Source organism: Achroia grisella, unplaced genomic scaffold (genome assembly GCF_030625045.1).
Source record: "Achroia grisella isolate CSIRO2021 unplaced genomic scaffold, CSIRO_AGI_Agris_v1 utg1360, whole genome shotgun sequence".
In the NCBI taxonomy this organism is placed as follows: Eukaryota; Metazoa; Arthropoda; class Insecta; order Lepidoptera; family Pyralidae; genus Achroia; species Achroia grisella.
The window spans coordinates 690,612-705,945 of NW_026712626.1; the positions used below are offsets into that span (position 1 = coordinate 690,612).

Genomic DNA, 15,334 nt, shown 5'->3' on the forward strand with positions numbered 1-15,334 from the left:
GTAATTCTTAAACTTATTTTTTACTTGTACTTTATCGCATATATAAAATACTACTACTTCCAGGACTAGTCTACATGTTAAGATCGTATTCATTTGCGTAGGTACCACTGTCGAACCCAGTGTTTCCCAACCTTTTTAGTATCATGCCCCACTTTTGCCTCTCTAAAATTCTCTATATAACATACAGCCAGTAATTAATAAAAAAAATATTGCCATTTCATATATTTATCATTATATTTGCTATTTGTGCACACGATATGGTTAAGTGGCATTTCTTTTTGTCTTTAACACTATTCCACTGTTAGTCCAAACTAAGTAATATAGATGATGATTTTTACCCTGAAATGAAACACCATTATTACTTATTTATTGTTACTTAATATTATTATTATTACTTTATTATGCTTTATACTTAATATTATTACTTATATTAACTGACGGGTTTGGTTGTCTAGCGATTTCGCACTCTCTCTAACTTCCAACGGTCACAAGTTCATTTCTATATACAAACTTTTGTATTCATGAGTATGAATGTTTATTATGTATTTACCAAAAAAAATTACCTATTTAAGTATTTCTATCAGTTGCTTAGTACCCATAGTACAAGCTCTGAATAGGTTGAGAACTAGATAGCGTTGTGTTGATTTTATATCAGTTATTATGACTAGTACAGTACAGGCTCTGTTTAGTTTGGGACTAGATGGCGCTGTGTGAATTATCCTGGGTTTAATAAATATAATTAAACCTGACTGGACAGTTAGGTTAGTGATAAAGATATGAGGTGCACAAGAGCCAATAGGTGTTATGTTAATAAATTTGAATTATCAGTAATTTTTTATACCAAAATTTTTATAATAAATTAACAGTAGGTAAAACAGTAAACCTACCGTTACAAAACCGCTCCTCTTGCATTCCAATCTGTTAGATTCACGAAGAATTAGAAAAGGAAACGGTATTAGTGGTAGAGCTAGACAGCAGGGCAAATAACACGCTGGAAAGGAAGAATATCTTACTACTGTTATAAATGTTAAGGTTTATGAGTATGGATACATGGATCTTTGTTACTCTTTCATTTAAAAACCATTGAACGCATTTTGTTGAAACTTTACGATTTTAGAAACTATAAAGTCTTGTCCTATTAGTCAAATATATAATCGGTCTGGGTGTTTTCTAATATATATGTATGTAAGTATTTATATCAGTTGTCTAGTACTCATAACACGAGCTCTGGCCACTATGTGCTTAGATGGCATTGTGAAAATGTCCAGGGGTATTATTACTAAAAAAATAAAGTAAAATTTATTGATATATATTTACATACTTGTAACATCCATCCATCCACACTCAAAATTCCGCGTTTATAATATGAGTAAGATTATTATTATAATGAGGCTGGCCTGGCAATAGAGAAGCGTTCAAAGGACTATTTTTAGGGCTGTTGTCCATAGTACATCAGTTCCTTGAATTCCATGTCCAACAGTGGACTTCAATGATAAGATAATACTTACGCCAGCAAGCTATCAAACAAGCACCAAATAGAAAAGCTGTAAATGGTTCCATCGCCATATTTTATTTATTTTATTTTATCTACAATTAATTCATTTTGTAAACTACGTCATTTTGACACAACGTTACTTTACATTAATTTTATCTTCTTGTGCAAATAGTTTTTTTGTATTGTAAACATTGACACGATAATTGACATATGTTGGACATTGACTTTAATTTTTAACTTCGAGTTAGTTTGTTAAAGTTGGGCTAAAAGGCCTTGTATCCAGAGCTGTAAAACATAATATTAAATATATATATGCATATATATAATATCAGTTACCCGTCGGGCTTCGCACGGTGTATGTACACATACCTATTATACAGTTAATATTGGGATTTTATATATAAACCATTTTTCTATTTATTAATGTTTTCTCCTTTTTATATACAGTAATATATGTCAATTAAATCACAAATAAACCTTATCTATTGCTAAAAACAGCATTAAAATCCGTTGTGTAGTTTAAAAGATCTGAAGTGAACAGAGGAAGCGACTTCATTTAAAAATGGGTAAAGATTTATGTAATATATATTCTCGTTTCAGTGCTTTTTACACAACTCCTCTGAAACGGCTAAATCGGTTCAAATGAAATTCTTTGTGTATATTCAGTAGGTCTGAGAATAGGAAGTAAACTATTTTATATATCCTTAAGTGATAACGGTGGTCCACCCTAGTTTTTTTTTATGATAAAAAGAATCGTAGTATTTGTTATGATTTATAGGATAGTATATATATTTAATTGATATTAAAATTATATACATATTATCCTATAAATACTGTTTAATAGCGATGTTGGTACTTTAATTTTTATGGTAAAACGTTTACCGGCACTGATAGTCTTATTATAAATTTATACGAAATTATGAAGTAGTAGTAGTATTATTTTTGTATTCTTTGTAAATGTGATAAGGAATTTAATTTTTTTAATATATTTTCTTCTATAATTTTTTACATTAGAATCGAAAAGTTCTTGACATCATGAAGAGTGTATGGTCTTTGTTTCCTTTGCTTATATAGCTTAATATAAAATTGTATTGTTACTTGTTATGATGCATTTTATTTGATATTTACTGAATTTATTTTATTGATCACGTACAAGTTTTTGTATTTTTTTTTGTATTTTGACGTGATATAAAAACATTTGTATTATCTGTGTTGCGAAGTTGGAAGTGAATATGTTTGAAATATGTATTCATATATTGAAAACCAAAAGCAATACAAATAGTTTTCACGCAATAAATGAATATTTAATAAAAAAATATTCACCAAATTCTTATGTTTTTATTCTATAAAGCAACTTGTACAATTTGAGTTATACATTCAAATTAGTTTGAATAATTTGCTTTATAAAATTATTCAAGTAATAATTTGAATAATAATGTTCTTAATTAATCATAATATTATTATATCAATAGATTTATTAATATTAGATAAAATATTCTAGTTTTAATATTCGTTATATTTATTTCATTTTTAATTGTAATTCTCTCTTAGTTTCTATATTAGTTGTACTATTTTCCTTTTTTTAAATTTTGGTTAACTTTTTTAGCGGAAGGCGACATCAGCAAAGTACTGGTGAAGAGTTTGGCAGAGGCGCACGCAAACACCAACCCGAAGCTGGAATACGTCCACGAGATGTTTAGAAAACCACCAGATGTCTCTAAGTAAGTCCTAACATTATTATTAACTTCATGAAGGAAATCTTCCTTGGCCGAAGGGAGTTGTGCACCGTCGCTACCGTGGCAGATTGCCATAGTGAGTGTGGTGAACACAAAAACAATATTTGTAGAATTTCATACATTTTAATGTTCAATAACTTATTTAGACACACAAATATTTGTCTGTGCAAATGCTTCTGACATTTGCACATATTATACAAATATATGTAAATAAAAGTACATATATTACTATAATCTGTTACAGACTTTTATTTTACAACTCGATGACTTATGAAGAGATGTGGCTAGATTGTGCGGACAAGCTGACAGGGATGATACAAAATATTATAGAGTTCGCGAAGCTGATACCAGGCTTCATGAAACTCACCCAAGATGACCAGATACTGCTGCTCAAATCAGGTGAGTATTTGTATTATTTTCAATAAAGCAGCTAAAATACAGAAGTATATATATTTTACCGGATCCCTATATATGTTTTATATATATATATATTTATATATGAAATTCTGTCTCTTGAAACACTTTTTTACGATACTATCTTTAATATATTATTATATTCAAACGGTTTTTAATTAGGTTAAGTTTATATTACATTACTGGAAGTAGAATACAAGTAGCTTAATAAAAGTACTAGTTGTTGACTATAAACATTTACAGTACAGAGAAAATAACAGTTAATGTCCGCGTGCCCTACACATTAGCTAGGGAGTGCCGTGCACAAACTTAATGGGCTTTAAACTGTGATTCCTAACGGTAATATGTTTAGAAAGTTACTTAAAGTGCAATCATGCGTATTTTTTTTATAACTCCTTAGGGTTAATTCTGAAAATTGGCGACTGCCAAATACTTCTATTTGACATCGAAATCAAATAGAAGTATAAGTTTTGTATATTATAATATAAATGCGTTATTATGGTTATAACGAGGCGGAATTTTAGTCCCAACCAAAGGCGAGGTTGTAATAAAATCGAGTGTGTTCAATACGCACGTATATCGTACGATGTTTTTACAACACATTAATTTGAAATAAACTTAACTATAAAACGGTGATTGATGCAAACCATTACTTTCCCGCCATTTTACTTTTTAAATCAGCGCGCTGTCTACTAATTGGTGACGCGAGGTGGTCCGTTTGAAATTTGATAAAAAAAAAAATAGCAAATAGTGCGGTTGTGGAATATAACTTCACTATTTTCGTTTATAACGCACGCGTGTTTTATGAACTGCTTTATATATACCGGTGCAGATAGATCCACTTTACGAGGAAGTGTGTTGAAAAAATATTTAACTAATTAACATTTCTATTACGTCACAGGTTCATTCGAGTTGGCAATAGTACGTCTGTCGCGGCTGATCGATGTAAACCGCGAACAAGTGCTATACGGCGATGTCGTATTGCCGATACGAGAGTGTGTGCATGCACGGTTAGTTTATATAATTTCATTATATTTTCCTAAATTACTAGTATTTTTTTAATTTCAATAACTTTGATGACCAAGAAAATGTGGTACAATTAAACAAAATTATACATATAATTAACAGAAGCCAATGATAAGGCTTATACAGTAAAAAAAGTAGATTTAATATGTAATTAAGCAATATTATTGTTTAAATAACTGACTATCATATTTAATACTAGTTGTGTCCGGTGTTTCACTCACATGAAATTTATACCCTATGTATTATTTTGATGTATAAGCTCTAAAGTTTCCTCAAAATCCGTTCAGTAGTTTTTGCGTGAAAGAAACAACAAACATTCATGTATTCACCTATCCATCGATACTTAGAAACTTTTGCATTTATAATTGTAAGACTGATTGGCAATTACGATAAATTTATTATTGATTAAATAATTGACTATCATATATAATATTGTTGTTGTGAGAGTGTAAACTGATATAATGTTACGTTTAACTGTAATAACTTTTCATTAATTTCTTATTGATTACTTTTTCCAGCGACCCCCGGGATATGTCACTTGTGGTCGGCATATTCGACGCCGCGAAGACAATTGCGCGACTCAAACTGACTGAGACTGAGTTGGCTTTGTATCAAAGTCTTGTGTTGTTGTGGCCAGGTGAGTTTCTTAAATATTTATATAATATATGTATTCAATATAGCAAACAAACATAGTCCTTTGATAGTAAATAATTTATCGCTGTCTCTGTATACCAGCACTCGAGCTCGGATTATTTAAATGAACATACAAAACCTTGTATATAACAGTGTTTGTTTGATATAAATATCATTCCAATTAATTTAAACTATCATGTTATGTAACTAATAATTATTTTATTTATTTATTTTTATTGAATTTAGGAAGATTAATGTTTTATGTTTATTTATAAATGCTAAATAATAGAATATTGAAATTATAAGTTTGAATGTATTATCAATTTACAGAACGGCATGGAGTTCGTGGTAATCCCGAGATCCAGTGTCTATTCAACATGTCGATGGCGGCCATGCGTCATGAGATTGAATCTAACCACGCGCCTCTCAAAGGCGACGTGACAGTGCTGGACACTCTGCTTGCGAAAATACCCACCTTCAGGTAAGTTTTATACTTAATCATTAAATAAAAACTGATTAATGAAATAGAAAACCATTTATTTTCATTTAAATTAGACATATTTTACCGACCGTGAATAATTCTAATTTTACATATGAGTCTATAGTATTCTGAAGTTATATGTAATTACATATATTTTGTTACAGAGAACTTTCGCTCATGCATTTGGAGGCGTTATGCCGCTTCAAAGCGGCACATCCACACCATGTATTCCCAGCACTCTACAAAGAACTGTTCTCCTTAGACAGTGTACTAGATTATACACACGGATAATTTCGCCAAATTATTCCATGGGTTATATCCTTTGTTGGGGTTAGTACGATCTCATTTTTGCCTACAAAATCTGGAGAGGGCAGCAGTGAGGCCGACCTTTGTTTAAAGACTTGACAGCTATGTATTTTTTATTTGATTCCTTTGAACTGTGGACACCTAAAACGTTATTTGTTAACCTATTTATAATTGTATGTATGTACTTTGAGACTGTTATAATGATATTTTACGTATAGGTACGTACGTACAATATTAATATTTAAATGTTTATTTAATTTTGAATCTAGGAACATTTTAGGTGTCCACAGTTCACGTGTAATGTCAGATGGTATTATATTTTTTGTTGTGGTTTTATTTTTCATAACAAAATGTAGATTATGGGAATATATGAAACCTGATTTTGTGAGCTTTATATAAATACATAATAATGCATATATGTTTTGTTGTGTGTTTGTATATAGAGACGTATCGTAATATAATTATCATAAATGTGTAACTTTTATGAGAAAGTAAGAATTATATATAAAAATAATAATAGTAATAGAGTTTTTATTAAGAAATGAATAAAGAAGTTATAACGATATAGAGTCGTAATGATCACACTACAGTTTTTTTTTCTAAACAGAACTGTAATTATTAGTCCTTAATTATTTTTTAACAATTTTTTTTTAAAGAATATTGTAATTTGTTATTTATTTCAAATGATTATTATTATTGATGTTTTTTTCTCTTCAACATAGATAATATAAGTTGTAATATAGGATACACAATACTGCCCATTTAATTATATATTTTATTTTTCGTTGGCTTGAACAAGTAAAGCGATGAAAAACTTGAAGATATAATAACGTAATATAACCTAATAATAAGATGGATTATAACGTATTATTGTACGGTGCATTGAACAAAATTGCAGTCGAACATTATATTATTATTATTATAATAATAAAAGATATATAAACAATCAAATTTGTACCGATCAAATTCATTTTGTATACTGTTTTAGCAGGCAATTTACATTTTTTCTTAGAATAAATTTGATCTCATTTTTTTGCACGTTCTTCGCTTTGGTGCCATGTTCGGAATTTATTCACAATTTTATTGCATAATACACGAGATGTTATGCCACAACAATGCATAATAATAATTCTATAACTGATTATTGAAGTACATTTTTTACAATAATATATATATATATTTTAATAATACGTAAATAATATTATTTACAGTTTTTAAGCTTTACGCTCTTTTATGTACGTATCACGGACGAATGTTTGATTATTAGAAGATCCCTCTTAATTTTTTTTATATTAAAATTGCCTGCTACGTCTATTAGAATTATTAACCATCAATTTTTCTAACAATTACGCTAAGTTTTGTCGAATAGCCTTTTACTATAGACTGGTTTATATTAATATTAAAAAAAAGTATAAATCTTAACTCGTATTTTGTAAATAGTTATTAATCATATGTATTTTATATTAAATATCATTATAAGGTTCAATGGGTTAATTTTAATTTTACATTCTATTAAAAAAAAAGTGAAAAACAAATTTTCCACAATGACCTGCCGGGATGTCGCGTCTTGAACGATCTTGTGAAAGTGTTGTTTTTTGTCTTTCTATATATTATATATTTTTTGTTAAATAAAGCAATCTGTTATTGTCTATTTCTTTTTGGTTTTATTTTTTTTTCATTTTTAATGCGTTCCTTATCGTATATATTATTATTTTTTTATTTCCTCTATTTGAGCACCATATTTTTTTATTTACAAGAATATTTAATATAGTTATAATCATACATAAATAGTGAGATACATAATAGTATAAAAATATACGGGTGATTCAATATATTATTTTTAAACACAGTATATATATCTACAAATATATAGTCCCATTGTTTTATTGATATTGTTATGAAAAAAAATATATAAAACGTATATTCAAGTGATTTTAATGAATGTAACTTTTCCACTGAGCGACATTTAAACCATTTTATTTTAAATATAAGATTATAGGCGCACATTAGACGAATTAGCGAAGTATTTATTTAGCTTAATAATGGGATTTGTCCAATTTTTTCAATACAAAATTAATTTAAAACGTACCTTAAGATATACGAAGAATTACATTATTTATCAGTCATCAGTTTTTCGTCTACACCACTGTTGATCATATATACTATATTATACATTATACAAAGAGTTATTTGTTTATACATTATATTATATACCGAATTATATTATTAGTACTATACATGAACATATTTTTATTTGTATTGATTGGATATTTCCCATTAAATATTTACTTTATACTTGATAAATAAACGTTCTAGAGCACTAAGACTGAAAATTCGGCTAAAATCATTAATAACACAATAAAATATAGTATCTCGTTATCAGCACTAGTTATTAAGTCTGAACTCATTATGATCTTATACTCTTAGATATAAAATTTAATATTTTTGCTTAATAATGCAACTCCCTCAAATTAATTCCACTTGTCCTTGAAATTATTAATATTTTATATTCGTTTTGTACAGTATTAGAAATTGTACAAAACAAAGGGTAACATTCTATACTTATATAAAGAGACAGTATTTGTCAATATGATATATGTTTCCTTCCAAGAGATTCTGAAATAAGGAATTTAAAACAAAATAAAATATTTGTTTAATAAATAAATTATTTTGGTAGATACTTTCGACTAGTGTTCTTTTATTTAAAAAGTTCGTAAAAGTTTAATTTTATAAATTTATGGCTATACAGTAGGTAAAGTACAAAACATTACTTATATATATAAGATTATATAAATCTACTTACTATATAAATAAATGTAACAGAAGAAATGAATATGTTTCATATTATTATATAATATAATACCATTACACTACAATTCCATTTTCAAAAATATATATAAATGAAATATAAATGAGTTCAGACATAAATTGACTAGTTATGTTTCGATACGAGTTCGATATCTAGAAATCTATTTTCAAAAATTGTTTTTTCTTTGAAAAAATATAGAAACAAATCCTTTACGGATTTCGAATATACGAAGCCTATTGTCACTTACAGGCCGTGTCCATTCTCTATTTCATGTAACGTAGACTTTGATTGGTGCAGACAATTTGAAAACGAAACGAGATGCATAACGTCTCTCTTTCGCGCACGTACGAAGGGTGTCAGTGCGATAGTGATAGATATAGGGTAAACATTTTAATTGCTGGGTAGTTTTAGTAGGTATTTCTAAAACTTTTGTACTATGTTTTGCTAAATTTCCACTAAAACTAATTATATAGATTTGGACACATAATGGTTAGATTATAAAGTATTTTCGAAAACGCAAGCGTGAAATTTCACGGGAATAATCGGTAAATTGTTTGAGTGTTAGTGTGTTTTATATATAGGTCCATTTATATTGGTTCTATTAGGGATTTCATTTAACGATATCGTTTGTGAAGAGCTTTCTATTTTGTACAAAGGTGCCTAACGGTGTCACAATCATTAATAATAGTAAAAAATGTACCTTGTTTTCTATAAGATGATTTAAGTATATAATGAAAGTATTGCTTTGTTGACGAAATATTAATATTTTTACACCATTACCTGAGACATATTGAGAAGAGTAACAAATATATCTATGTAAAGAAAGTCGAATATATAAATACATATTTTGTATGTACATGTTGATGGAAAATTGGTACACTAGTAAATATATGAACGTTATATTTAATATCTTGATTTTTTTTATATGTAGTAACCTGATAAATATAGTCGGTTTTCTATCAACCTGTATGTAAGCTTTGTTGATTTATGAACTCAATACAAAACATTGTACCTAAAGTAGATTGGAGGTGGTGTTGGTTTATATCCAATAGCTAATAAATGTTATTGTTTTATTATTCTCGAATCACTTGCAAGAGGGCGTGTTTTATTTTTAAAATAACCTTAAAAATTACATATACACAACCCTACAATCGAGGGACATATCGGAGTAAGTATTAGAGGGAGGAATGTGAATGTGGCAATAAATATACAAATATAATAGACCCTCACACGTCGCGATACCACTCATGCGTTGCCAACGCAAGGGTTTTAGGCATTCCAGAGGACTAAGATGTCATGTCTTTTATTCTGTAATTTAATTATCAAATCTGCACCCCACAAACTAGACAGTTTATAATACAAGCTGGTTGGTGGTTGGAATAGGTGAGGAGGTATTCACGCTGCCAAGTTTTTACAGTCAACCAGTATTGTTCTTATCTATTTCATCCCATATTTTCTTCAGACAGCTAACGAAGTGGTCATTTAACCTTGGTATAGGATATCCTAAAGACAGGATATGCCTAGACTGTAGATAGTCTTGGCATATCCCACTTTCAAATTGATCAATATATATCCTATATACAAAAAAATGCTATTTATTAATCCTATATTAGGGGAAAAAAAACATAAAACTTAAAAATTATATATATATCCTATTTTAATAAATCTTATATTATGGGAAAATAAAACAATATCCTCAATAAATTTACTGTATTTAATTAATTTATATTATTTATTATATTTTGGTATTTTAAATCGATTTTCATTCGAGTAATGTTATGTACATTTTCTATATAACTTATAATTAGAAACTATACAACTATTTAAATAATAATCTGGTAGTAAGAGGCGTTCCGAGTATGGTGACATTAAATTATATGACTATTAGTGTTCCTTTATATAAATCTTCTCTCTGTACTCCCAAACTTTAGATTTGAGATGAGATTGAGTGAAGTAACTCGTATAGAGTACGAATAATATGAAAATGAAGAATAAGGGAAAAAATATGGTACCTTCCAGAACTTTGAGTATAAGGTACGGCCAGACCCCATAATCTCCATAGCGAGTGTAAAACAACCTGAAATGAATTCAATATCAATATATAGTAGGTGAAAAGTCAAATAATAATAATAACCTTGGACAATTTACACAGCGCCATCTAGTAATAGTAATCGGAACTTGCGTTATGGGTACTAGACAACTGATACAAATACATAGACATATAACATACATTTCGTTTGTAAATACATATATAATAAAACACACAGACCGATACAAACAATCGTACTCATAAATACAAAAGTTCGCACCTAATTATCGTTTAAAGAAACAAATATTTCACCATTACCATGTCTATATATATTTTAAATGTGTTTATTTGTGAAAAGAAATATTGATATCTTCGTAATGAAATAAAATTGCGTGCGAGGAAAAGAACCTGCGACCATCGATCTGCTAAACGGCTAGACCACGAGCCGTCAAACTATTTCTAAATATTATTTATATTATTAATCGGGTCTTAACACGAATAATTTTATGGCAAATAAAGGTATTTACCTCTCTCGACATTACTCTTACTCCAGTCAGCTCGTGACCATGGCTAGTGCAACCTAGTCGAAAAGTCGAGAGAGGTAAAATCTTTATTTGCTATAAAATGATTCGTGTTAAGACCCGGTTTAAAATATAAATAATATATATTAAACACGAAAGTTAAAAAGTACTATTTCTAAATATGAATAATACAAATATACTTACGAAGTATTATATATCACATACATAAGTAATATGTAAACACAGCTGTGTGTGTGTGATACATAAATTTTCTTCGGCTGAAACACCAACTCCCATACAACAACGGGTAGTATAAATGCATGGAACACAATGTTGGATGTAGGGCATATTACCATGTTGCTTTTGGGTGGAAATACCAGTGGCTTGTCATAGAAATATATAGGCCAGAAGAGTGTAAACACGAGCTGAAATAAAAGTTACATGTGTTATTACATATATACTAGCATTTGCTGGTGGTCACTCTATTCTCCCAAATTTGAATTATAATAACTGTATTTATCATATACATGTTCCACTATTATTTGACAAAAAATTACGAGCTGAGTTTCTTGTCAGTTCTTCTCATCTCGATATCATTCCGAACTGACGGTAGATTTGACATATCATAAGAGTCTGTAATAGACCTACATGAATAAAGATATTTTGAATTTGAATTTGAATTTGAACTAGCTGTGCCCGATGATTCACGCGCGTGAAATTTATATTACTGTAAAGTCATACAGTTTATACACAACATTGCGTGAAAGATTAACAAACATCCATCTATCTATACACACAAACATTCGTGTTTATGATATTAGTATATATATATATACAATAACACAATATGTGTCAGCATTTTGGCGCCATAATTTTTACTTTTTTAATATGAACTTTGCAGGCAACGCAACGGAACATTACACAACAGCTATAATGACATTAAAAACGTACCACAGTCTTACTAAAATCATCATTTATTATTTGTGAATTAAACAAATCTTATATATAAAATTCTCGTGTCACAGTTTTCGTTCCCATACTCCTGCGAAACGGCTTGACCGATTCTCATGAAATTTTGTGAGCGTATTGAGTAGGTCTGAGAATCGGCCAACATCTATTTTTCATCCCCCTAAATGTTAGGGGTAGTCCACCCCAGTAGTATTTTTTAGACAAAAATTTTAGTTTCTATTTTTTTATGATACAACATACAAAAATACATACAATCCTAAATTTTCACCCTTCTATCATCAACCCCTATTTTTTTTATAGCGTTATTAATTTATATGGCAAAACAACGTTTGCCGGGACAGCTAGTATAATATAAAAATAAAATATAATAACAATAATGATGACACATCTCTGACATTCACAATGGATAGATTGCCCAAGAATTATGAAGATATAATATAGAGTGCCTTTCTACGTCTCTTGCTTTGGTTTATTATAATAATGCTAAAATGTATAGCTGCGTAGCAGTTTCTATGTAGATTATGGACATTTAAATCCGTTTCCCCAAGGTTGCCTTGTAATAACGGTTTCAGCAATAAGGCTGCCTTATTGTAACTATACATGTGTTCTTTAATATATTGTTTATGCATTTTCATACATGTATGTTACAAATAATGTATATTCTATTTATCTTATGGCATGCCTAATCCTTGTTAATGTGTATTCACTGAGAACGACATATATTTAAAAGAGCAACACGTAAGTTTCTTGGTCATTCGTCTTGTGATGAGTCTGCGTTCCGATTGAGTGGTAGAATATAAAAATATGACTATCCAAAGTGCTTATATTTAGTTTATTTCAATAAAAAATATTTCTATTTTTATTTATCAAAAGGTGGACCGTGACCTTATTTACCATTCCAGTTACATAGAAAAAATTTTCTTACCACAGCGAATGGTAACACAATTGCTGAGAAATATTTGTAGCTAGCATCTCTAATAGTTGTGATCGTAGGCGATTTCTTCCCAATTATAATGAGGGTATCACAAACTAGTCCCATAATGGCGTAAATCACCTGAAAGACCTGTTGAACGAATTTCTTATTAACTCTTTATTGCACCAGAAGTAAATTATAAAGAACTAGTTGTGACCGCGGTTTCACCCGTGTTAAATTTGAATAAAAAATATAGCCTATATGTTATCTATATTACTGCAAACTTTCATCAAAATCCGTTTAGTAGTTTTTGCGTGAAAGAGTATCAAACAGCCATATTCACAAACTTTCTCGTTTATAATATTATTAAGATTAATATATAAATAGAAATAATATAGGCGAAAAGGCGGTCTTATTGTATATTATGTTAATATATACAGAACTCACAAAGTTACATAGCGCACCTGAGCGAAGCCGGGTTCGTAACATAACTGTTGTGAGTAAAATTGATATTACAAAATTTACCTCGCAGTGTAAAGTTAGTTGGTAGTCTGTATTCACACATTTCAACTAGGCACCGCTAGGGATTCGAACCTCGGCTCAGGACGTCATAATTTCGATCTCCGTTTGAATTGGGCGGGGGATCGATCGGAGGGGTTAAAAGGTGGGAACATCGGGGGGTTTTGGTGGGTAAGAGCCCCACAGTATCCGCCAGCACCCCTACATCAAAGTTCTGTATTGAACGGTTCTCTTCTCCCAAATTTGAATTAAAAAAATAATCTGTATTATTGTAAACATGTACATTTATTGAAAATAATACGAGCTGAGATTCTTATCAGTTCTTCTCATCTCGAATTCATTCCGCACTGATGGTAGATTGGACATATCATATGAGTCTGTGAGAGACCTATATGAGTAAAATATATTTATTGAATCTTGAACATTTCTCCTCTTAAAAAAAGGTGCCTTCTCAACTCTTTGTCACACTATGTCCCACATTGTCACTCCATTTACATGAATAAAAAAACTAATATGTTACATACCGTTGTCCATATCGTGAGGTATCTATACTGCAGGTTCAGGAATATGGTGAGTTCCGGATTTGAGGGTAGTTTTTGTTGGAGCCGTGACGTCACCACGGCCAGGTTCGTGAGATGGGTACACAGCGTCACCAGATATCCAATTAGACGGTAATATATGAATTTGTCCATTGTACTAGAAAATAATAGGTAAAGTAAGTAACACGATTTGGTGTCTAAATAATAATAATGATGACGGCCTCGCTGGTCTAGTGGTGTAGCACACCGCTGTCCTTCCAACTGTCGCGGGTTCGATTTGTACGTACGGTACAAACATTTGTATTCATGAGTATGGTTGTTTGTAACGGTTTGGGTAATTTCTATGTATGTTATATATGTATGTGTTAATAGTAATAACTCTGGACAATTAACACGGCGCCATCTAGACCTAAGCTAAGGAGAACTAGTGTTATAAGTACTAGACAACTGATACAAATACTTAGAAAACTTTGTTTTGTAAATACATACATAATATACGTAGAAAATACCCAAACCGATACATATAATCATACTCATGAATATAAATTTTTGCACCTTGAGAGGAATCGAACCCGCATCCATCGGACGCAAAGCGGTGTGCTAAATTGTTAGACTATTGAAGTCGTCAATATATAGTATTCTATCGCCAACTGCGATAGCCTAATTCACCTGTCTTCATGCTCAGGATTGTTAGTAATGTAGATTAATAATCTCATTGCAACCAATGTACCATGTTAGGTTTACCTCCTTGAAACCATTATGTTAAAAACCTGATGAATTTGCCACGATAGACTACCTGACCTGACCTCATACTCATTTTATCATCCTCCACTGATGCCTCGCCAGCACGTTAGCCATAGTTTTTTTTTTATGGATGATAATGGAATAGTGCACCCGCCTGCGCTAACGGTTTACGCTGGCGGGGCACCAGTGGAGGATGATAA

At 30.2% G+C, this 15,334-nt stretch overlaps 2 protein-coding genes across 15 annotated transcripts in view; one reads left to right on the plus strand and one right to left on the minus strand.

The window, feature by feature from the left end:
* Window positions 1-8,762, plus strand: part of LOC131855378 (probable nuclear hormone receptor HR3) — a 124,292-nt gene extending 115,530 nt beyond the window's left edge. For 8 of the 14 annotated variants that reach the window (XM_059206640.1, XM_059206644.1, XM_059206637.1 and 5 more), the window contains 6 exons: window positions 3,102-3,216; window positions 3,476-3,630; window positions 4,547-4,655; window positions 5,190-5,308; window positions 5,635-5,785; window positions 5,950-8,756. In XM_059206640.1, the coding sequence (XP_059062623.1) occupies window positions 3,102-3,216; window positions 3,476-3,630; window positions 4,547-4,655; window positions 5,190-5,308; window positions 5,635-5,785; window positions 5,950-6,076 (776 nt within the window). In that variant the 3' untranslated portion in view covers window positions 6,077-8,756. Of the gene's footprint in view, window positions 1-3,101; window positions 3,217-3,475; window positions 3,631-4,546; window positions 4,656-5,189; window positions 5,309-5,634; window positions 5,786-5,949 lie in introns of all 14 variants that reach the window. The other 6 variants (XM_059206645.1, XM_059206648.1, XM_059206646.1 and 3 more) reach the window with 3 other exon arrangements.
* Window positions 8,763-10,784: 2,022 nt separating this feature from the next.
* Window positions 10,785-15,069, minus strand: LOC131855208 (androgen-dependent TFPI-regulating protein-like). The gene is made up of 5 exons (XM_059206451.1): window positions 15,060-15,069; window positions 14,376-14,587; window positions 13,345-13,482; window positions 11,655-11,875; window positions 10,785-10,977 (listed from the first exon to the last, which is right to left on the minus strand). Exons 1-5 carry the CDS (start codon window positions 15,067-15,069, stop codon window positions 10,785-10,787), a joined length of 774 nt encoding a protein of 257 aa, XP_059062434.1.
* Between the last annotated feature and the right edge of the window lie 265 nt (window positions 15,070-15,334).